The 21,987-nt window shown below is 32.1% G+C and overlaps 1 protein-coding gene across 1 annotated transcript in view; it reads right to left on the bottom strand.

The window, feature by feature from the left end:
• The window catches only part of LOC143069219 (uncharacterized), a 43,131-nt gene that overhangs the window by 6,488 nt on the left and 14,656 nt on the right, over nt 1-21,987 (bottom strand). The window contains exons 25-63 of the mRNA XM_076243749.1: nt 21,736-21,876; nt 21,257-21,397; nt 20,601-20,741; nt 20,152-20,292; nt 19,339-19,479; nt 18,966-19,106; nt 18,353-18,493; nt 17,843-17,983; nt 17,498-17,638; nt 17,024-17,164; nt 16,644-16,784; nt 16,313-16,453; nt 15,557-15,697; nt 15,007-15,147; nt 14,687-14,827; nt 14,255-14,395; nt 13,457-13,597; nt 13,006-13,146; nt 12,598-12,738; nt 11,795-11,935; nt 10,936-11,076; nt 10,459-10,599; nt 9,910-10,050; nt 9,530-9,670; nt 9,161-9,301; nt 8,720-8,860; nt 8,019-8,159; nt 7,594-7,734; nt 7,042-7,182; nt 6,665-6,805; nt 6,255-6,395; nt 5,703-5,843; nt 5,362-5,502; nt 4,930-5,070; nt 4,472-4,612; nt 4,011-4,151; nt 2,416-2,556; nt 1,638-1,778; nt 1,185-1,325 (exon numbers count right to left, since the gene is read on the bottom strand). Coding sequence (XP_076099864.1) covers nt 1,185-1,325; nt 1,638-1,778; nt 2,416-2,556; nt 4,011-4,151; nt 4,472-4,612; nt 4,930-5,070; nt 5,362-5,502; nt 5,703-5,843; nt 6,255-6,395; nt 6,665-6,805; nt 7,042-7,182; nt 7,594-7,734; nt 8,019-8,159; nt 8,720-8,860; nt 9,161-9,301; nt 9,530-9,670; nt 9,910-10,050; nt 10,459-10,599; nt 10,936-11,076; nt 11,795-11,935; nt 12,598-12,738; nt 13,006-13,146; nt 13,457-13,597; nt 14,255-14,395; nt 14,687-14,827; nt 15,007-15,147; nt 15,557-15,697; nt 16,313-16,453; nt 16,644-16,784; nt 17,024-17,164; nt 17,498-17,638; nt 17,843-17,983; nt 18,353-18,493; nt 18,966-19,106; nt 19,339-19,479; nt 20,152-20,292; nt 20,601-20,741; nt 21,257-21,397; nt 21,736-21,876 — 5,499 coding nt within the window. The remainder of the gene's footprint in view (nt 1-1,184; nt 1,326-1,637; nt 1,779-2,415; nt 2,557-4,010; nt 4,152-4,471; nt 4,613-4,929; nt 5,071-5,361; nt 5,503-5,702; nt 5,844-6,254; nt 6,396-6,664; nt 6,806-7,041; nt 7,183-7,593; nt 7,735-8,018; nt 8,160-8,719; nt 8,861-9,160; nt 9,302-9,529; nt 9,671-9,909; nt 10,051-10,458; nt 10,600-10,935; nt 11,077-11,794; nt 11,936-12,597; nt 12,739-13,005; nt 13,147-13,456; nt 13,598-14,254; nt 14,396-14,686; nt 14,828-15,006; nt 15,148-15,556; nt 15,698-16,312; nt 16,454-16,643; nt 16,785-17,023; nt 17,165-17,497; nt 17,639-17,842; nt 17,984-18,352; nt 18,494-18,965; nt 19,107-19,338; nt 19,480-20,151; nt 20,293-20,600; nt 20,742-21,256; nt 21,398-21,735; nt 21,877-21,987) is intronic.

Raw genomic sequence — 21,987 nt, forward strand, 5'->3', positions numbered from 1 at the left:
ACTTAATTGAACATCGACCACGTGCAGAAGATTAGTGTAGAACGAGGCCCGGCTTGGGTAATTATAGGATATTTTTAACTTCAAAAGAAAATAAATTACAATATTAAAAGTTTTATTTATTATTTATTTATTGTAATAAATTGTATTATATAACTTGTTTTTATTTCTAAGTTTCAAAAGGTTTATTTATACTGAAAATACACATGCTCCACTGAACAATTACAAACAATATTAACAAAATAAAATAACATCGTAATTTGTCACTTTATATAATAATCGAACAGCATTCAAAAGTAATTACTAGTACTAGTATCCCATTCATAAAAGTTCCCGGCAGTATTGTTCAATCATAAACATATTACAGACACATTACCAATTAAAAGTCGAAGTGTTATAAAAATGTCACCTGGCTTCACTGATTACACAGGTTAGCCGAAATAAGTTGTAAAAACATATTACCCTTAAATGCCCCAGGTGAAAGGTTAAACACATCACACCACTGAACAAAGGGAGATAAATCAATCACAAATTGACATTGGAAAAATGAAAGTAAGAATGCGAGGTTTAATTATTGCGATCGTCCGACGCTCGCATTATTCGCATTAATAAAAACCTCGCAATAATTTCTGAATTTACAGTATTTATGTTGAGCATTTGAATTAGTGGTTCACTACTGCCCAAGAAATTCTCAAAATTGTTTATAAGTACCCCAGGATTAATTAAGGAATGACTGTAATATTTTTTCTGTCTATGAAGAAATAATATAAAAAATGTGGTGCACACTGAATAACGCGCGTAGCGGGTTATTTAACAGTGTGCACCACATTTTTTATGTTATTTCGAAAAGACAGAAAAAATATTACAGTCATTTCTTATAATTTAATTCTAAATTCCATTTTAAACCGTAGAAAACCATGAAAAAACATTGATGACGTCACGGTCACATGACTAAATTATGTCTATGGGCTCATAACAAAATAACGTCAGCCAATCAGAAGACGTGTTACATCCATAATTAAATATTGATGTTTAAATGATTAAAGTGTAGTGCATGAGGTACACACTGAACTAATTGAGCTGTATAACCTATTATCAAGTTATGTAGAAGTCATCAAAGCAATAAATGAAAACTTTCAAAGGGGACTTTTGTCCTAAACAATGTTAAGCATGTTTCTAATACTAACCTTTTCTTGTTTCTTCTAATGGTGGACAATTGCCAGCACCATTTTGTGGTTGTATTATTACAGTTCTCTCTCGTTTACTAATTCCATCAGAGTTGGCATAACTCCATACGCCCCATTCAGATACTACACAGATTACCTTAACTGTAAAAGATGTAATAGTATGTTGTATATTTGTTTATTATTACCTTTTAGTTCTAAAATAATGATGACAAGAAAATTAAATTCTCTCAAATAATAATGTATCCACTGTTGCAAAATTGTATTGTCACAAAAGTTTGTTTAACTTAATAATCAAGTAAAATCAGGGACTTAAATAAAGAAACACATTTTAAGTTTCTTTGAATCTGCTGTAAAAATTCTGTTTTTTCCCATCTATTATGATACATTATATTCCCTGAAAATCAACATTCACTCAAACACAGTTTACACTAAAAGTTAACATTCGATGCCCACCTTTGTCTCTCTGGATCAATTCTGGACATTCTTGTCCACCATTCAGTGCTGGTCTTACTACACCTCTAGTTCTGGTTCTGGTTCCTTGTGGATCTGGCTTAGACCATTCGGTCCATTCAGAAACAATACATGGGAGTTTGACTGAAAATAATACATTTGGTCATGATTTCTTATATACATATATACATGTCAGTGAATTCTTAACTTTCAAGAAAACTTGTATAATATACAGTGATACATGGTGACAAGTCTCAATAGAATTGGAATTCTGTCCTTTTGTAGCATTTCATGTTTTACAAAAATATTTGGATTTTATAAAGGATTATATTTTTGACTGGTATAATAACTTACAGTGTGTGCTTTCAATTAAAAGGGATTCCATGAAAATATGAGTTGAAATTGAAATAAACTGATTAAATTATAAGAAGATATTTAAGAAGGGTCATTTAGCATTATTTGGCACAACTTTTTGGAATTTTGGATCCTAATGCTCTTCAACTTTGTACTTGTTTGGCTTTATAAATATTTTGATATGAGCGTCACTGATGAGTCTTATGAAACGCGCGTCTGGCGTACTAAATTATAATCCTGGTACCCTTGATAACTATTCAACTGTAATTAATATATAATTTTTTTTTCTGTTTTTCAAAAAGTAAAATTGATACACTAAAGTGATCTTTTTTTTTTTAATGTAATCCCCATTCTCTGACTCTTAAACCTTAAAAAAGGATTCTATTCTTAAATTTGTGAAAATGTTATTCCATAAAATAAGGCTTACTTTTCCTGGATTGTAGAAGTGGTGGACATTCTCCATCAACATTAAGTGGAGGTCTGAGTACCATTCTATTTCTGTAAGATGTTCCGGTGGCATCAGGTGAACTCCATTCGGTCCAGTCACTTACAATACATGGAAGTGGTACTGCAAAAATAAAAATAATCCAGGTTATTTTTAACATGAGTATATATTTCTCCCCTTCCTACTTCTGTTTATGTTATAAAAGAAAAAAAAATCTGATCTGCATTTAATAATAAAAAACAAAGCTGTATGAGTAATGAAGCAACTCTTGTCAAGGTTTTTATCTAATTTGCATGTAAACATAATGACATTTTGAATTGACAAATTTCTCCTTATGCAGAAAAGTCAAAATCTATAATTTGTTATAAAAAACATACGAAATCAATCTGATCAAAACTAAATAGTAAAGGAAGTGCACAACTTCTAATTTTTTGAGTTAATTCTGTTCTGTTTCCATGCATTAATATTCCAGATGAATAATTTTGTTTGAAAAAGTTTCCTTTTAACAGACATATAGGACAAAAACAATTTTTCATTAGTATCAAGGATCGACATACTGTGCACCATACATGTGATGAACTGTGAAACTCAGATTAGGAGATTGGGAAATTTTGATCAGGAGATTAGGCCTCAGATCAGGAGGTTTTTTATCAACATAAATTTTGTCGTAAATGTAACCGTTTGATGTAGAAATTGTCTTTAAGAGTGTTTTTTTTTCAACTTTCAATCAGGATGCAATATGTTTATAGTATCATTGTACCCTTTCTATTTGAATTATTTCACATTATTAAAAAAAAATGAGAAGAGTTTGTTTCTTGTTAGTTTGTTCTTTTAAAATTTATGTTGTTGACTGCCTATACTTCTTAGGCAGGTTAAATTCACAAATAAGTGATTAAATAATTGACAATGTTACATAAATGTCAGATTTTTAATATAAATTTCAATTTAAGCCTTGCAAAGAAGTCTATATTCCTCAAATAATTTTCAAAATTATGTTAGTTATTTGTCCCAAGACATTTAAAATCATTTAATTACCATCCTTTTATGACTATTTGATTAAAATATATATCCTTTGTATTCTTCTTACAAATTAACTTATTTAAAGAAAAATAACTTAAAACAGGATAAATCAAAGGGAAGTAACCAAAATCGATTTCAATTATCTTCCAATACACAGTTTTTATTACACATCGGCAGTTTGCTAAAGGTAAATTTTGTTGATTACCAGTATGTTTGACACCCAAGCTGTCAAGTGAAGCCATATAATTATACATCCTCTTTGATTTACAAGGTAAAATTTAACTCAGGTGTCAGTTACACCCGTAGTACTACCTAACAAATTATAAAAAAAATGGCAGCTGAACATTTTCATTCATAAAATATTTCATACACGTTTTTTTTCTCCTAAACCGGAGGACGGGAGGAGACTCCTGAAAACGGGATTATTGTACTCCCAGTCGGGAGGTTCACATGTATGGTGCACACTTGAAAAAAAATTGTCACTGTATTTTCATGGAGCATGAACAATTTAAAACAAACCTGTCCCTTTATATGAATATACATGTATATATATCTACCTTTCTGCATTTGTACAAGATCTGGACATTCTTTTCCTCCATTGAGTGGTGGTCTCTGCATCATTCTGTACCTATATCTTGTTCCAGTTTGGTCTGGCAATGTCCATGCTGTCCATTCACTAACAATACATGGTAGTGGTACTAAAAGAAGAAGAAAATGTCAAAATTAGAAATTTGATGACAAGGTACACTAGATTTTAGTCCTACTGTTATTCCACTTGGTTCATTATAATTCAATTGCAAAAAAATGTATCTGTGCTCTTAAAACAAAAAATTACAATGTTATGTTATAGTTACCATACAAACTGGATTTGGTTTAAAAAAAACAAACTTTTAACCATTTCTAGCTACTTCACATGGTCCCATTGCACAAGAAAAAAAGTCACCAAACTAAGACATATTACACTGACCCCCCCTTTCCACACACATTGACCCACAATCATCAGTGACACAACTCTCACCTTTCTTGGACTGTATAAGTGGTGGACATTCAGCGCCACCATTAAGTGCTGGTCGGACAATATATCTGTATCTGTAGGAGACTCCGGTGGCATCAACAGCAGTCCATACATTCCAGTCAGTTACAATACATGGTAATTGTACTGTAAAAATAAAAACCATTTAATCAGAACGAGTCTTGCAGGTTATCTAAAGAAAAACAAATTTAAATGCTAAAAAAGTACCCATTTTATATAAAAATGTATTTATACATACATTAGATCAAATATCCACAAAAATGCAAATTTCTTACAAAAACTATACGAAACAGTTTTTTTTTAGAGATATAATTTTCAACAATAAATGTTTACTAGTTTCTATCAAGGGAAATTTATTGAACATGTTTTTTAAAGCACAATTTTTTTTTAATGACCTTGACTACCCTGAGGGTCTGGCATGAAACCCTTATCTAAAATCATACCTTTCTTGGATTGTAACAAGTCTGGACATTCTGCACCACCATTGAGTGAAGGTCTGGTCATCATTCTGAATCTATAGATTGTTCCAGTGGTATCAGGTGCACTCCATGCTGTCCAATCGCTGACAATACATGGCAGACTTACTGCAAAACAATAAAAAAAAAACATAAAAGAGGCCCCTCATAGTATGATTGGTTACATGATACACAAGATTGATTTAAGATTTCTATGGGTGTACTGTTCTTTGTGGGTATAGATTTTCTACTTTTTTGAATTATGGAATATTAATTTTTGCGCATTTACTAAAAACTTAAACAAATCAGACTCAATAGAGATATACTTTTGGTTGGTACTAAATTTTGTGGTTGGTGGAAATTTTATTGTGAACATTCATAGTAATGCCAGGAATTTAAAACTTGAATATAAATACTAACGTTTCTTAGATCTGATGAGTTCTGGACATTCTTTTCCTCCATTAATTGCTGGTCTAGTTACCATTCTGATACTGTATGAAGTTCCGGTTGAGTCTGGTGATGTCCATGCAGTCCAGTCAGAAACCAGACATGGCAGTGGTTCTGCAAAAAATAATATGATAATAAAATCAAAAAGTTTGTAATAAATGTAGATCATGGAAGAAATTTGATACATAAAATGTACCAACTTTTCAAAAACAACCCTCCCATTCAAATGTAGAATGTCTGATATTAACAAATTATAAGACTGTTTCACATTTTGTCAGAAATAGATGAATAAAAAGAAAAATTAAACAACATACCTTTCTTGGCTTGAATCAATGGTGGACATTCTCCATCCATATTGATTGGTGGTCTAGTTACCATTCTGTATCTGAACGAAGTTCCAGTGGCATCAAGACCTGACCATTCAGTCCAGTCAGAGACAAGACATGGCAGTGGTACTGAAAGACAAAAAACACACGTTTAAAATATATGTCAGAATGACTTAAAACATACAATAGGAATTTTCAATGGTGTCTCAATTGTGGTTTGCTTGCCTCAGGTGTAGGATGTCACTGGTTTGTACCCTAGCCGGGCAAACTGAAGACTTTAAAATTGTTATTTGCTGCAACTTTGCTAATCACAAATAATTGAGGAGTAAGAACAAATGTTCAGGGATTGGATAAGATGAAATATCTTACTGGGAAATACGAAAATGCTGCCATTTTTGAAAATTTGAAATCTAAAACATTAAAATTGCAAATACTAAAGCACTGGAAATTTGTTACAAATTACTTAAATGGTAACTGAATCAAATTCAGTTTTGATATGCTGAAATTTTATTTTTTATTTTTGAAAGAAAAAAATCTTACTTTTCTTAGATCTGATGAGTTCTGGACATTCTTTTCCACCATTAATTGAAGGTCTGGTAACCATTCTATAACTGAATGATGTTCCAGTTGAATCTGGTGCAGACCAGGTGGTCCAATCAGAAACCAAGCATGGCAGTGGAACTGAAATAAGCAAAGTGAATTGAATTATCTCCCTTTTTATCCAGTAACTTTGAATTTAAGAAGGTATGCAATTTTTAGTTTCCCTTTACCTATTTACCAAAAAAGAACTTTGTTTTGGTCAATAAATAACATTTCAAACAATGTATCCACTCCTTAAAATGTTTTTTTTGCTAATTAGGCTGTAAAGTTAAATTTAAATAAAAATTCAACAACACTCTAGGAAAATTTAAATGTGGTGTTATGTAAATAAGAAGTGAAAGTATACTTACTCTTCTTGCCCTGTATAAGTGGTGGACATTCTCCCTTCATGTTGATTGGTGGTCTGGTGACAAATCTGTATCTGAATGTTGTTCCTGTAGCATCAGGTGCAGTCCATTCAACCCATTCACTGACAAGACATGGCAGTGGAACTAAAAAAATAAACATTTATTTATAATATAAATAAAACACATAGTAACTTCCTTTACAAAATTTTATTAGAAATATAGTTTGCTTTTTCATGGTTGAAGACAATATTGCTTAAAGAAATATTTTGATAAAATGTACCAAGCTTTTTCTCAATGAACCTTGGAGATTAGTATTTTTGTGAATGTTTTTTCTCTCTTTAAACCAATTATTACCACAGGTAAATTTTTAATATGCATACTTCGTTTGCCCTGGATGAGATCTGGACATTCAGCTCCACCATTAATTGATGGTCTGGTGACAAATCTCCATCTGAATGAAGATCCTGTAGCATCAGCTGCGGACCATTCATTCCAGTCAGTTACAATACATGGCAATTTGACTGCAAAAAAACGATTGCAAATATTATGAAAAAAAATGTGTTTTATGAAAATACATGATTAATTAAAGTTGAAAATTTGTTTTGAGTTTGAGTACTGTAAAACGTAATGCTGTTGTCATAAACGTAGCTGATTTAAACTGAACATAGGGTAGAAAAAACTTGATATCCAGTGGCCTAGTGTTACCTTTCCATTTCAGTAAAATCTAGAATTGCAACACAGTAATTGATATATAAGGTATGAAGATGGAATTGAATGAGATAAAGTAAATTATCTATTGTTAAGGATTGTAAGATGCAGTCACAGAAATAATTATTTGATAAGTAGGTCTTAATAAGTAAAAACTCTCTCTCTCTCTATACATATATATATACTTCAAAGGAAAACCAATGGAGATAACTAGGTTTCTTTACCTTTTCTAGCTTCAATGAGTTCAGGAATTGGTTCATCTTTGTTAATTGCTGGTCTCAACACATATCTCCATCTGAAAGAGCTTCCTGTGGCATCAGAAGCAGACCATGTGTTCCATGGACCCACAATAAGTGGTAGTGGTACTGTAATGACAAGATAAACAATTTGATACCATAGCAAATTATTTTGAAGAGATAGCATGTAATTTTCTTTTATTTGGCTATTGATTGGTACTGCACCCATTACCTAAGTAGTAGTATGCAAAGACACAGATGTTTTATGCAAATTAAACCTAATGATTTCAGCATTTTCCACTTGAAAATTAGTTCCATACTTTAAGATGTTATATTAAATATAAAATGCTGATAACCAGTGAATTAATAATGATTGATAACTTTGAGAAAATATTTTTTCATAATAAACATACCCTTCTTGCCCTGGATGAGATCTGGACATTCTTGTCCTCCATTAATTGATGGTCTGGTGACAAATCTCCATCTGAATGAAGAGCCAGTTGCATCAGGTGCAGACCATTCATTCCAGTCGGTAACAATACATGGCAGTTTGACTGAAAGTAAGTAATGATGTACAAGTTATTTAATAGGATGGTATGTGTTTGATACCCTTTTCCCTGTGAATTAATTAGTATATTTAAAGTATAAAAGACTAGATCTGTAAAAATTTACATAAAATGAAAATTAGATTTTTTTACAGTCCTCTTCGAGACAGCTTTCTGTTAACCAAGTAGGGCAAGGATAATACATCCTCAGGTAAACTGTGTAAAGTTTTATCAATATGACTCTCACAGTTTTGGAGGAATTGTGCTTTACAAAACTTAAACAAAATATTACAATATTAAAGTAAGTAAATTGATTATCTCCCCTTGGATATGTTTGATCAAGGTTGTGTCCCTCCAAGCAGTGTTCAAGAACATATATAGTCCATCAAATAATATGAAAGGAGAATGTCCACAACTGTGAAATTTTACACAGTTCTAGAACACTTCTCTAAAGGGGCATAACCTAGATCAAATATATTAAAGGGGAGATAATTGGTTTGAATTCACATCTACAGTAACTATAGTCATAATCAGTTAACATACAGTACAATAAATGGAAGAATACCAACCTTTCTTGGCTTGGATCAATGGTGGGCATTCTCCGTCCATGTTGATTGGTGGTCTTGTGACAGATCTATATCTGAAGGAAGTTCCAGTGGCATCAGGTGCAGACCATTCATTCCAGTCAGATACCATACATGGCAGTGGTACTGAAATGAAAATATATAGTTTTTACCACAATGCTTTAAAAAAAGATGGGTTAATAAAGGCATCTGTAAGAATAAGAACAAAGTAAGAAAGCAAAGAAAGTAATAGATTACCCTTATTTAGAAATATTAGATAAATAGATAAAAAAGTAAGAACATGTTTCAAGAATTCAAGACACAAAATCCCTTGAGGAACTTGACATAACCTAGAGTATTGCAAACACTTTCATTGATATTCTTCATCTCAAAGTTCTGTTATTTCATTATAAAATAAAAAGCTATATAATGAGATTGATGTATTACTTTTCTTGGCTTCAATGAGTTCTGGAATTGGTTCATCCTTGTTAATTGCTGGTCTTGTGACGAATCTCCATCTGAAAGAGCTTCCTGTTGCATCAGCTGCAGACCATGTGTTCCAGTCAGAAACAATCAATGGCAATGGTACTGAAATGGCAAGAGAAACACAATGACATTGCGACCACTGTACAATATTTCATTGAGGAACAGGCAATTTAAAAAGGTAAGGAGAAATACTTACAATCAAGTCACAGTAACCTTTTGTGTATTAATGTTCTAATTTATTTTGCATATCCTTATAATCTTTGTACAACTTTAAAAATCAGAACAACCACACCCATGACAAGACTATTTGCACATATCTAATAAACATACCCTTTCTTCCTTGTATAAGGTCTGGGCATTCTTGTCCTCCGTTTATTGATGGTCTGGTGACGAATCTCCATCTGAATGAAGAGCCTGTAGCATCAGGTGATGACCATGTGCTCCAGTCAGACACAATACATGGAAGTTTGACTGAAATGGTAAAATAGATTTATAATAATTGATTATATATATAGCTTTATTTATTATGTATGGTAGTTGAAAAATGCAGTTTTGGGGTTCTTTTTGTTATACGCTTCAAATTCATAATTGTTGATTCTAAAACTTGTTTATATGTTTCTATAATTGTTTAAAAGTTTTAAGAAGTATAAATATAGTAAAAGAACAATTTATAATTATAATTCATCTAGATCTAATAAATTAAAACCAACCTTTCTTGGCTTGAATCAATGGTGGGCATTCTCCGTCCATGTTGATTGGTGGTCTTGTGACAGATCTATATCTGAAGGAAGTTCCAGTGGCATCAGGTGCAGACCATTCATTCCAGTCAGATACCATACATGGCAGTGGTACTGAAATGATAATGTATAGATGAAGATCACTATTTTTGGTGAGGTCAAGACTTTTGTAAAAATTGAAACAATATACTATAAAGATCAGTCATTTCTTTATTCTTTAAACATTTTTTTCTATATTCTTTGTACATTTCCCTATTATGTCTATTCTTGAATGTCTGGGTTTATTCTTTTATTCATGATTGTTTTGCCCATTATTCTCTAATTTGTAAACCCTATTCAAACTCTCAGATTAGGCAGACTAGAATGTTGATAAAGCTATAATACCCTATTACAAGGATTTATTTGAGAATTTTTGATAGTAACATTTTTAATATCTACTGTAATAGTTTGAAATTAATAAACCACTTTCTGAGCCCTTTTTCAATATCAATAGTATTAATATATAATGATAAAATTATTTACTTTTCTTTCCTTGGATAAGTGGTGGGATTGGTTCATCCTTGTTAATTGCTGGTCTTGTTACGAATCTCCATCTGAAAGAGCTTCCAGTTGCATCTGGTGCTGACCATACGTTCCAGTCAGACACAATTAGTGGCAATGGTACTGAAAAAGTAGCAAACCATTTTTATTATGTCTATACAAACCCATTGCTAAGTGGACAGGGATGTTATTTTTATGGCCAACTAAACATAATGTTTTGATCAATGTTAGAGGCACTAATGTTACCTATAGTTCCTTAAACTCACTTTGTAAGGTCTTTTATTATTAATTTTTTGTCTCATTGGCTATCATACCATATCTCTCTGTTTTAACAATTGGAAGCTATGTACAGAGTCACTTGCAATGTGTAAGTAATTATCTTTTCTTCATTTTCGTTTTCCAAGAATAATTAGAAATAAGGAAAATAAATGTGTGTGTATATCTTGTTTATACACATACCCTTCTTGCCCTGGATGAGATCTGGACATTCCTGTCCTCCACTAATGGCTGGTCTGACAACAAATCTCCATCTGAATGAAGAGCCAGTAGCATCAGGTGCAGACCATTCATTCCAGTCAGCAACAATACATGGAAGTTTGACTGAAATTCATACCAATAAGATGTTATGTGCTGCATTTTAATTCATTGCAATTTAATGAAAGCTTTCCACAGAATCAATTTGAATTTACCTGGTGATTTAAATTTGTGTAAAGTAAATTCTACCATTGAAGAAATACACTACCTTTTGTTAACTGTAGATCTTTCAATTTGTATGCACATTTCTCCTTGAAAAAACTTAAAGTTACCCTAGAATAAACTCAACAATGAATAATAGCTATTGTATATTTTCAAAAGGACAATTCTCTTTTGCACAAATTTAAATGTCCAGGTAAACTGCAACTAATTCTTGGGAAAGGTTTATTTCCTTCTCAATAAGTATGATTAAAAAAATACCAAATGAATGGAAACTTTAAAACAATAACTTGTTGTCTAATATTTCTAGTCTACATATGTAATAGAAGTCATTTTTTATATCAATCATAATTTTTTTTAAAGTTTGTTTTAATCACTTGTTGTTCAATTTTAAATCATTGATAGTTTGATGGTGTTAAATGCTACTTTTAACACTTATTTTTTTCTTCTTAAACGTAAGTTTTTGTAGGTGGAGGAAAGCAGAATACAAAGTTTAAACCACTCAGCAAATTTTTGAACTCAAAACCTCAGCTCCATTTATTGAAAACAGAATTCAAATCAATGTTTGAGGTATTTCTTAAAAATTTAAAATAAAATGCCTTTTGTTTATGATTTTTAAACATACCCTTTCTGCCCTGGATGAGATCTGGGCATTCTTTTCCTCCATTAACTGATGGTCTAGTTACAAATCTGAATCTGAATGAGGATCCTGTAGCATCAGGTGATGACCATGTGCTCCAGTCACCAACAATACATGGCAGTGGTACTAAAATTATAATATATACAAATTACTTAATATGGTTAAGAATTTGAAGAAATTACTGATCTATTCAAGAGGGTAGTTTAATCAATATTACTGGAAACAAAAGTTTTTTTCTGTTGACAGATCTATATCTGAAGGAAGTTCCAGTGGCATCAGGTGCAGACCATTCATTCCAGTCAGATACCACACATGGCAGTGGTACTGAAATGATTAACAATGTTCATTAACAATAGAACATTTACTTTTCATTAGACCAAAACTACAATAAGAATCTTGACAAAATTTCCTCTACTTATCTATATACTTACAAGAAGAAAAGTATAACTGAGAGCTAAATTCTGTAAGCAGATAAAAAAGCATGTTGACACCATCTAAAGATTTCTAATATTTGATGCATCCAATATATCAGTTTCAATTCCATGCTAACAGTAAGCTTAAACTAGGTTTGAAAACAGAAATCTATATAGTTGTAAACATCTATGCCATTGGACTTTTTGTATAGTTGTCTCATTGGCAATCATACCACATCCCTTTATTTCATATTAGCTACCTTTCTTCCCTTCAATAAGATCTTATACTTTTTGGTTTATTGCTTGTCCTTAGTAACCAGTTGCAAACAAATGCAAATGTGGTCAAACTTGTCTATATGTTTAAAGTATATTTACTTTTCTTGGCCTCAATGAGTTCTGGAATTGGCTCATCCTTGTTAATTGCTGGTCGCAATACATATCTCCATCTGAAGGTGCTTCCAGTGGCATCAGGTGCTGCCCATGTACTCCATGGAGACACAATAAGTGGAAGTGGTACTGTAAAAAAGGGAAATGCAATGATTTCAGTTTGATACCATTATGAAATTGGTAGTTCACTTGGAACAAGAAATATTAAATTCCATTTAGACACAGTAAGAGGCTTTGGTACAATAATGAAAAAAAATGCTTATATTTTCAATTTTCATTACCAATATTGATAACTTGACTTTAATTCTTCTATTATGTCTATAGCACTTCAAAAAGATTTCTGATTAGATGAACAGTCTAAGTTGATGAAAATGTATATATTGTTTATAAACATACCTTTCTTGCCCTGGATGAGATCTGGACATTCTTTTCCTCCATTAATTGCTGGTCTGACAACGAATCTCCATCTGAATGAAGAGCCAGTAGCATCAGGTGCGGACCATTCATTCCAGTCAGTAACAATACATGGAAGTTGAACTGAAAGTTGTATAAAAAGATATTGTTATGAGATGCATTTTAATAATAATTCAAGTATAATAGCAAAATGAACAAATTAACACATGTTTGACAAGGCTGCTTAATAATCATAATTGGAATTAGAATATTTCAACTCTGAAACAATTTTTACAAACTTTTATACTTTTTTTTTAATAAGCTGTTGTTTTTTGTTAGCAGTCATAACCATTACTGTTAAAATAACAAATATTTCAGGTTACACCGGTAATAATGCAAAAGTGTTAAAATAAAAATGAGCTTCACATTATTTAATATGATGTTGTTTATTTACCCTTCTTGGTCTCAATGAGTTCTGGAGTCTTTTCGTCCTTGTTAATTGCTGGTCGCAATACATATCTCCATCTGAAGGTGCTTCCAGTGGCATCAGGTGCTGCCCATGTATTCCATGGGGACACAATGAGTGGCAGTGGTACTGTAGAAAACAGACAAACAATGATTTTAGTTTGATAACCATATGGAAAGGTTTAAATCGCAGTACACATGAAACAACTACTGTATAAATAAACCATTTATTGTCTGAAACAGAAATCTTCTTCAACCCTTAATTGTTAAAAAAAATATCACTGTTATTGATAAATGAACTGGTCATAAAAATGTCTGAAAAATTTGGTTAAATTAATGTTATTGTCCTTGACAATTATGATCATACCCAAAATTGATATTTTGCACATTGCTTGCATCTTTGAAAAATACATCTTGTAGCAAAATATCTTTTTGTGTAAAGCCTTTGCTCATATCAAAATATAAATGACAAGTTCTCAAAATGAGCCTATTTTTGCTTTTTTTTTTGAAGATTTGCACTATATGCATCATGTTTGAAGTATTATTGTCAATATGTATGATAAAATTAAAATAATATGAATACTGATGTCCTACAGTCTTATACCTAGGTGGCAAATGTCTCTTAGTATACTAACAAAACTTTTTGATTTTTAAATTCAAAGGACAAAACAAGTGCTCCTTAACACTCCTTCTTTTATTATTAAAAAAACCCTTTCTTCACTGAAAAATTATAAAGTTAATTTAACTAGCCATGTGTATCTTTTGAAAATGTTGTTCATAAACATACCCTTCTTGCCCTGGATGAGGTCTGGACATTCTTTTCCTCCGTTGATGGATGGTCTGACAACAAATCTCCATCTGAATGAAGAGCCAGTAGCATCAGGTGCTGACCATTCATTCCAGTCAGTTACAATACATGGAAGTTGAACTGAAAGTTTTACAAAGAAGATCAAGTTTTGTGATGCATTTTACTAGTAATTTGAGAATAATTAAAAATATTCCACATTGAATTTAGAGATTGTGAAACCATTGGAATTGGAAAGTAAATATTAAATAACACAGAAACAATTTTCTACCAACCACATTTCTCCTGTACTGAGCAGTTTATTTAAGTAAATACAGTGTCCAATAACAAGAAAAAGTTGAATAGAGTAAAACAGATTCTATCACAATCTATCTGTTTTTTATTCACAGAACAACTAGCATAAAGTTTATTTACCCTTCTTGGTCTCAATGAGTTCTGGAGTCTTTTCGTCTTTGTTGATAGCTGGTCGCAATACATATCTCCATCTGAATGTGGTTCCAGTGGCATCAGGTGCTGCCCATGTGTTCCATGGACCCACAATGAGTGGAAGTGGTACTAGTAAAAAGAGAGAAACAATGATTTCAGTTAGATATTATAGGGAATATTTGAATGGCAGTACATGTGAAACAAGTATTAAACCGGAACATCTTCAACTTTGACTGCCAAATTTATTTAGAAACAGGATTTTGACTTAGATTTCATGGTCCATCAATCATAGGATTTTAAGTTCTTACTTTTCTTGCCCTGGATGAGATCTGGACATTCTTTTCCTCCATTAATGGCTGGTCTGACAACAAATCTCCATCTGAATAAGGAGCCAGTAGCATCAGCTGCTGACCATTCATTCCAGTCGGTGACAATACATGGAAGAACCACTGAAAGTTATAAAGAAAAGATGGATATATGTTACACTTTAAGCTTGATTTTAAGTTCCTGATTGACTCCCTAATGAATACTTTGTACAACTTCTTAATTTTTCTTTTTTCTTTTCACATCTAAGTATGCAACAGAAAGTTCATCCAAGGATGTAGAATATTTAAAGTAATTACATTGCTATTTATGCTACAAACAATTGATCTCTTTCAAAAAAACAGATTTTTAATCACTAGCTGCTGAATATTGAACAATTGATTCATACTACAGATTAAAAAAAGGTTATTTTGATATCATGAGAAAATCAAGTCTCAAGGCATAAATACTGTGACCACAGTCAAGCAACTGCTTTACTGGTAAACAGGGTTAGTTTTTTAAAAATTCTCAATCAAGTTAATTAGATTTCTTCACCTTTCTTGGCCTCGATGAGGTCTGGAGTCTTTTCGTCTTTGTTAATTGCTGGTCTAACAACATATCTCCATCTGAAGGTGCTTCCAGTGGCATCAGGTGCTGCCCATGTATTCCATGGAGACACAATAAGTGGAAGTGGTACTGTAAAAAAAGAGAAAAACATTAGTTCAGTGCGCTATCATAGGGAATTATTCTAATTACATATGGAACAAGAAATTAATGCTTAATTTTCTACTGATCTAAAATAGATGTTCTGTTTGGATGCTGAATCTGTTTAGAAACTGGTAGTATACCAATATTTTTTTCAGCTTTTGTAAAACTTTATTACCAATACTGTATTACACATTTAGCTTTTGATTCTGATTATAAAAATACTGCAAAAATTGTAATTAATAATATCTTAACTATGAAAAAATTCAATTCAATTGACCATGGCAGTTGAGATTGCACCAAATAACATCCACAGAAATTAAATCAGCAGCTACTAATACAACTGCATGCTTCATATTATTGACTTACCGTTTGTGGTTCCCAATAAACTGACCATAAGATACAATACTCTGTGAGTATTGCATGTCAAAGCTGTAAAACCATGAATTAAAAGGATGGGTAAAAAAACCTCATTGGAAATGAGATATGCCAACGGTAAAACAACTGCATAGTAAATAGCATGTGCTTATATAGTGGTTCCTCTTAAACAGATCTTATCACAAACTTTAACATGTAAGCTATTGAAAATGTTTTTGATATTCATACCTTTCTTGCCCTGTATGAGGTCTGGACATTCCTGACCTCCATTGATTGCTGGTCTGACAACAAATCTCCATCTGAATGAAGAGCCTGTGGCATCAGGTGCTGACCATTCAGTCCAGTCATTGACAATACATGGAAGTTTGACTGCAAATAAATAATTTGAATATTATGAACAAATTATACTTGAGGAAAAATATATGGCAGGTTAAAAGTTTGATGATCGGTTTGAAATGGCAGTTTCAAGAAGAAGCTACTGTAGTACATTTTTACTGCTTTGATGGTCAATACTTTCAGCTTTCTTTTATAACAACCGCAAAAAATAAGTTCAATTTACCTTTCTTGGCCTCAATGAGTTCTGGAATTGGTTCATCTTTGTTGATAGCTGGTCGCAATACATATCTCCATCTGAAGGTGCTTCCAGTGGCATCAGGTGCTGCCCATGTGTTCCATGGACCCACAATAAGTGGCAATGGTACTGTTAAAAACAAACAAAACAATGATTTCAGTTTGATACCACAGGGAATTTTTAAAATTACAGCACACATGGAACAAAAAATTAATCTATTATTGTGAACTACTATAGAAGAGATGCTCAGATTGACTGCTGAACTAGTATCACAAAATACCATGATCAAGAGTTAATTCAATTTTGAAAATGTGTTAAAAACTTGACAAGTCATTTAAGTATATTGAACATATTGTTTTTAATCATACTTTTTCTGCCCTGGATGAGGTCTGGACATTCTTTTCCGCCATTAATTGCTGGTCTGGTTACAAATCTCCATCTGAATGAAGAGCCTGTAGCATCAGCTGTAGACCAAGTATTCCAGTCAGACACAATACATGGAAGAACCACTAGAAATTATACAAATAAGACAATCACTTAAAGGGTAATGGGTTATTGAACAAGTATATAATTGCCTTGTAAATGTTGAGTTAATGAAACTATGTTTAAATTAATTTTGTAGTTTAATTTTAGTAGTCTTAATTTGAAACAGAGTATACTATTGGAATTGCATGGTAAAAACATTTACATTACACTACATTGACTGTTTCTTTTTTTATATAAACAATCACTTGCAGCAAAGAAGTCATTGGTATATTCCAATAGAACAAAGCAATCATATATGAATACATTACCCAATGGAAAGATAATGCAAAAGTGGCTAAACTATAAGGTTTCTTTACCTTTCTTGGCCTCGATAAGGTCTGGAGTCTTTTCGTCTTTGTTAATTGCTGGTCTGACAACATATCTCCATCTGAAGGTGCTTCCAGTGGCATCAGGTGCTGCCCATGTATTCCATGGAGACACAATAAGTGGAAGTGGTACTGTAAAAAAAAAAGAGACAATGAGTTAAAAACTTCATAGAAATGTGAAACAGTTTAAGTGATCAAGAAGTACCTATGGGAAAATGCATTGTCTATATATTTACAGAAATGAAACCTATAGTCAAGAGTTAACTCCTTTGAAGTTGTGTAAATCTGACTAGCCATATATATCTATGGAAAATCATCTATTGAAAATCATCATACCTTTCTTGCCCTGGATGAGATCTGGACATTCTTGTCCTCCATTGATGGCTGGTCTGACAACAAATCTCCATCTGAACGAGGAGCCAGTAGCATCAGGTGCTGACCATTCATTCCAGTCAGATACAATACATGGAAGTTTGACTGAAAATTATAAAAATAAATATTGTTATATGCTTAATTTTAATTTCAGAATGATTGAAAAAGTACTGTATTGACTTTTAAATGTAGAGTTTATTAAAGTTTGTTCAAACTCAAATCATTGTTAATTCCAGTCTTGTGAAATAAAAAAATGAATCATTGACCTAACATTGTAATATTCTCATTACACAGAGGGCATTGCATGATTCTAAAACTTTTTTTGTCTTGCAATATAAAGGCTGTCTTTCTACCAGATAATTAGTTTATAATGGCAGATTCAAGAAGTAGTTAGTACATTTATTTCACAGCATTGGTCGTTAATACTTTCAGCTCATATTTTTAATGAAAACCCTGAAAATAAGGCCAATTTACCTTTGTTGGTTTCAATGAGTTCTGGTGTCTTTTCGTCTTTGTTGATAGCTGGTCGTAATACATATCTCCATCTGAAGGTGGTTCCAGTGGCATCAGGTGCTGCCCATGTATTCCATGGACCCACAATAAGTGGCAGTGGTACTGTTGAAAAGAGAGACAATGGTTTCAGTTTGATACCATAGGAAGTAATTTAAATGTCAAGGAGTATGGAACAAGAAATAAATACTTAAGTATTTGTATAAGATAGTTGCTAAGTTTTACTTCAAGGGCAATTGAGAATGTATAACAAGATTCTTTTCAGCACTGTTGTTGTTAAACTGTATAACCATTACTATTCTAAAATGTTTTGTTAGATCCTAATTATTCTTTTTTTTTCTCAATTTAAATAAAATGAAACAGAAATGACTATTATACAATTCATTTAGAAATTTACCCTTTTAAATTCCTTATTTGTCATTTACATGTTTCCTAAAAAGTTTTTATTTATATTCATTGAATTAAGTAAGTGATATGGTATCTGCATAAAATATTATATTCAAGAGTTAACTCCTTCAAAATTGTGTAAACCTGACAAGCTATGTATATCTTTTAACGTATAATGTTATAATCATACCTTTCTTGCCCTGGATGAGATCTGGACATTCTTGTCCTCCATTGATAGCTGGTCTGACAACAAATCTCCATCTGAATGAAGAGCCTGTAGCATCAGGTGCTGACCATTCATTCCAGTCGGTAACAATACATGGAAGTTTGACTGCAAACAAATAATTTTAATAATATGAACAAATTACACTTTAGGAAAATACAATAAATGGCAGTTTGACTGAAAAAGTATAATCTAGGATGCAAAATATGGGCTGATTTTAACCAGGTGATCAGTTTGAATTCAAATTCAAGAAGTATCTGGAACATTTATTTCTAAGCATTAGTTGTCAGTACTTTCAGATTTTTAATAAATCATAAGCAAGTTAATTAGATTTATTTACCTTTCTTGGCCTCGATGAGCTCTGGAGTCTTTTCGTCTTTGTTAATTGCTGGTCGCAATACATATCTCCATCTGAAGGTGCTTCCAGTGGCATCAGGTGCTGCCCATGTATTCCATGGACCCACAATAAGTGGCAATGGTACTGTTAAAAAGACAGAAACAATGATTTCAGTTTGATAGCATATCAAACAGTTTAAATAGATTACCTTAGCCGTATTTGGCACAACTTTTTGGAATTTTTGGTTCTCAATGCGCTTCAACTTTGTACTTGTTTGGCTTTATAACTTTTTTGATCTGAGCCTCACTGATGAGTGACGAGTCTTATGTAGATGAAACGCACATCTGGCGTATTAAATTATAATCCTGGTACCTTGGATAACTATTAAAAGGCAGTTCATATGGAACAATAGAAAAAAAATGCTTCACTGTGTTCACTGTGTGAAGAATAGATGTGACTCCTGAAGCAATTGAAAAGTTGCTAGTATATGTTTAACAATATTCTTTTCAGATCAGCTGTTGTTAACCTTTATAACCATAATGTTGTAAAATATCTGTTATATCCAATTTTGTCTTTTCGTCTCAATTTTATAAAAACAACAGAAGTGACTTTTATTTAATACATTTAGACTAAAACCTGCACTGTAATCTTTGAAGAAATCACATTTCGCTATTTGGCATCAACATGTTGCCTAAAATGTTTTTAAATCCTTATTGCATAGAGTTTAAGAAATAATATTTGCATATAATAGATCATAATAGTTGTGTAAATTTGACTAGCTATGTATATGTTTTGATAAATTGTTTATCAACATACCTTTCTTGCCCTGGATGAGATCTGGACATTCTTTTCCTCCATTAATTGCTGGTCTGACAACAAATCTCCATCTGAATGAAGAGCCTGTAGCATCAGGTGCAGACCATTCATTCCAGTCGGTGACAATACATGGAAGTTGGACTGAAAGTTATGCAAATAAATATAGTAACATGCATGCTTTAATTTCAGAATATTTATACAAAGTACAGGATAGACTATTGGATGTACAGTGTGTGAAATTTTGTTTAAAACTCAATTCATTGTTAATTCCAATTTTCATATCAAACAAGAAGTCAATCATGGCACAATATTGGTAAATTTTGACTACCTAATACTAACACCAATTTTAAATTCTAGATTCTACCAGCTGGTACATATATTTCCCAGCTTTGATTGTCAATACTTTCAGACATTTTTAAATAAGAACCATGAAAATGAGGTCAATTTACCTTTCTTGGTCTCAATGAGTTCTGGAGTCTTTTCGTCTTTGTTGATAGCTGGTCGCAATACATATCTCCATCTGAAGGTGCTTCCAGTGGCATCAGGTGCTGCCCATGTGTTCCATGGACCCACAAGAAGTGGAAGTGGTACTGTTGAAAAGAGAGACAATGGTTTCAGTTTGGTACCATATGGAATCATTTAAATGATTATTTGTATGTAACAAGAAATTAATGTTTTTTTTGTGTACTGGTATAGAATAAATGCTTAGTATATTTGGCTCCTGGAAAGATTGAGAAACTACTAGCATAACAAGATTCCCTAAAGCTGTTTTTTAATGGTAAACTTCTGAATCATTACTGTTTTAAAATATTTTGTTAAGATCCCAGTTTTTATTTTATTTTTCACTAAAAAATTTGAAACAGAAGTGATTTTAACACAATTGATCTTGAGAAAAAAACCATTATTAACCAGTTTATGGTTGACCTATTTGTAAATTGTCATTTACAGGTTACATAAAAAATATTTTTTTTGCTCATTGAATGGAGTTTCTGTTACAACATGAGTATATAGTATAATGATCAAGAGTTTACTACTTTAAAAATGTTTTAATTTGACAAGTCATTTATATATATAAATATATAGAACAAAATGTTTATAATCATACTTTTTCTGCCTTGGATGAGGTCTGGACATTCTTTTCCGCCATTAATTGCTGGTCTGGTTACGAATCTCCATCTGAATGAAGAGCCAGTAGCATCAGCTGCAGACCAAGTGTTCCAGTCAGACACAATACATGGAAGAACCACTGAAAATTAGACAAATAACACAATTACAAAAAGGGTGAATGGTTATTTAACAAGTGCATAATACTTATGAATATGAATTTATAAAACTTTGTTTGAAACAATTATGTTTGATTACTGTAGTTTTCTTATGAAGCAGAGTTAATTATTGGAATTGAATGGTAATAGAATTTCCATTATACTACACAACTGTTGTTTTTTAAAACAACAATCACATGCAGTGAAAATTAATTGATAAATTGGTAATTGAAAACAACAAAGCCAACAAGTATGAATAAATTAACCAGTAGCATACATATACAAAAGTGATTAAACCCAGTTGAATATAAGTTATATTTACCTTTCTTGGCCTCAATGAGGTCTGGAGTCTTTTCGTCCTTGTTGATTGCTGGTCGTAATACATATCTCCATCTGAAGGTGCTTCCAGTTGCATCAGGTGCTGCCCATGTATTCCATGGTCCAACAATAAGTGGCAGTGGTACTATTAAAAAGAGAGGAACAATGATTATAGTTTGATATCATAGGAAATTATGTAATTGACAGTTCACATGGAACAATTGCTTCAATGTGTACTGGTATAGAAACAAATGAG

This window comes from Mytilus galloprovincialis, chromosome 3 (genome assembly GCF_965363235.1).
Source record: "Mytilus galloprovincialis chromosome 3, xbMytGall1.hap1.1, whole genome shotgun sequence".
Classification (NCBI taxonomy): Eukaryota; Metazoa; Mollusca; class Bivalvia; order Mytilida; family Mytilidae; genus Mytilus; species Mytilus galloprovincialis.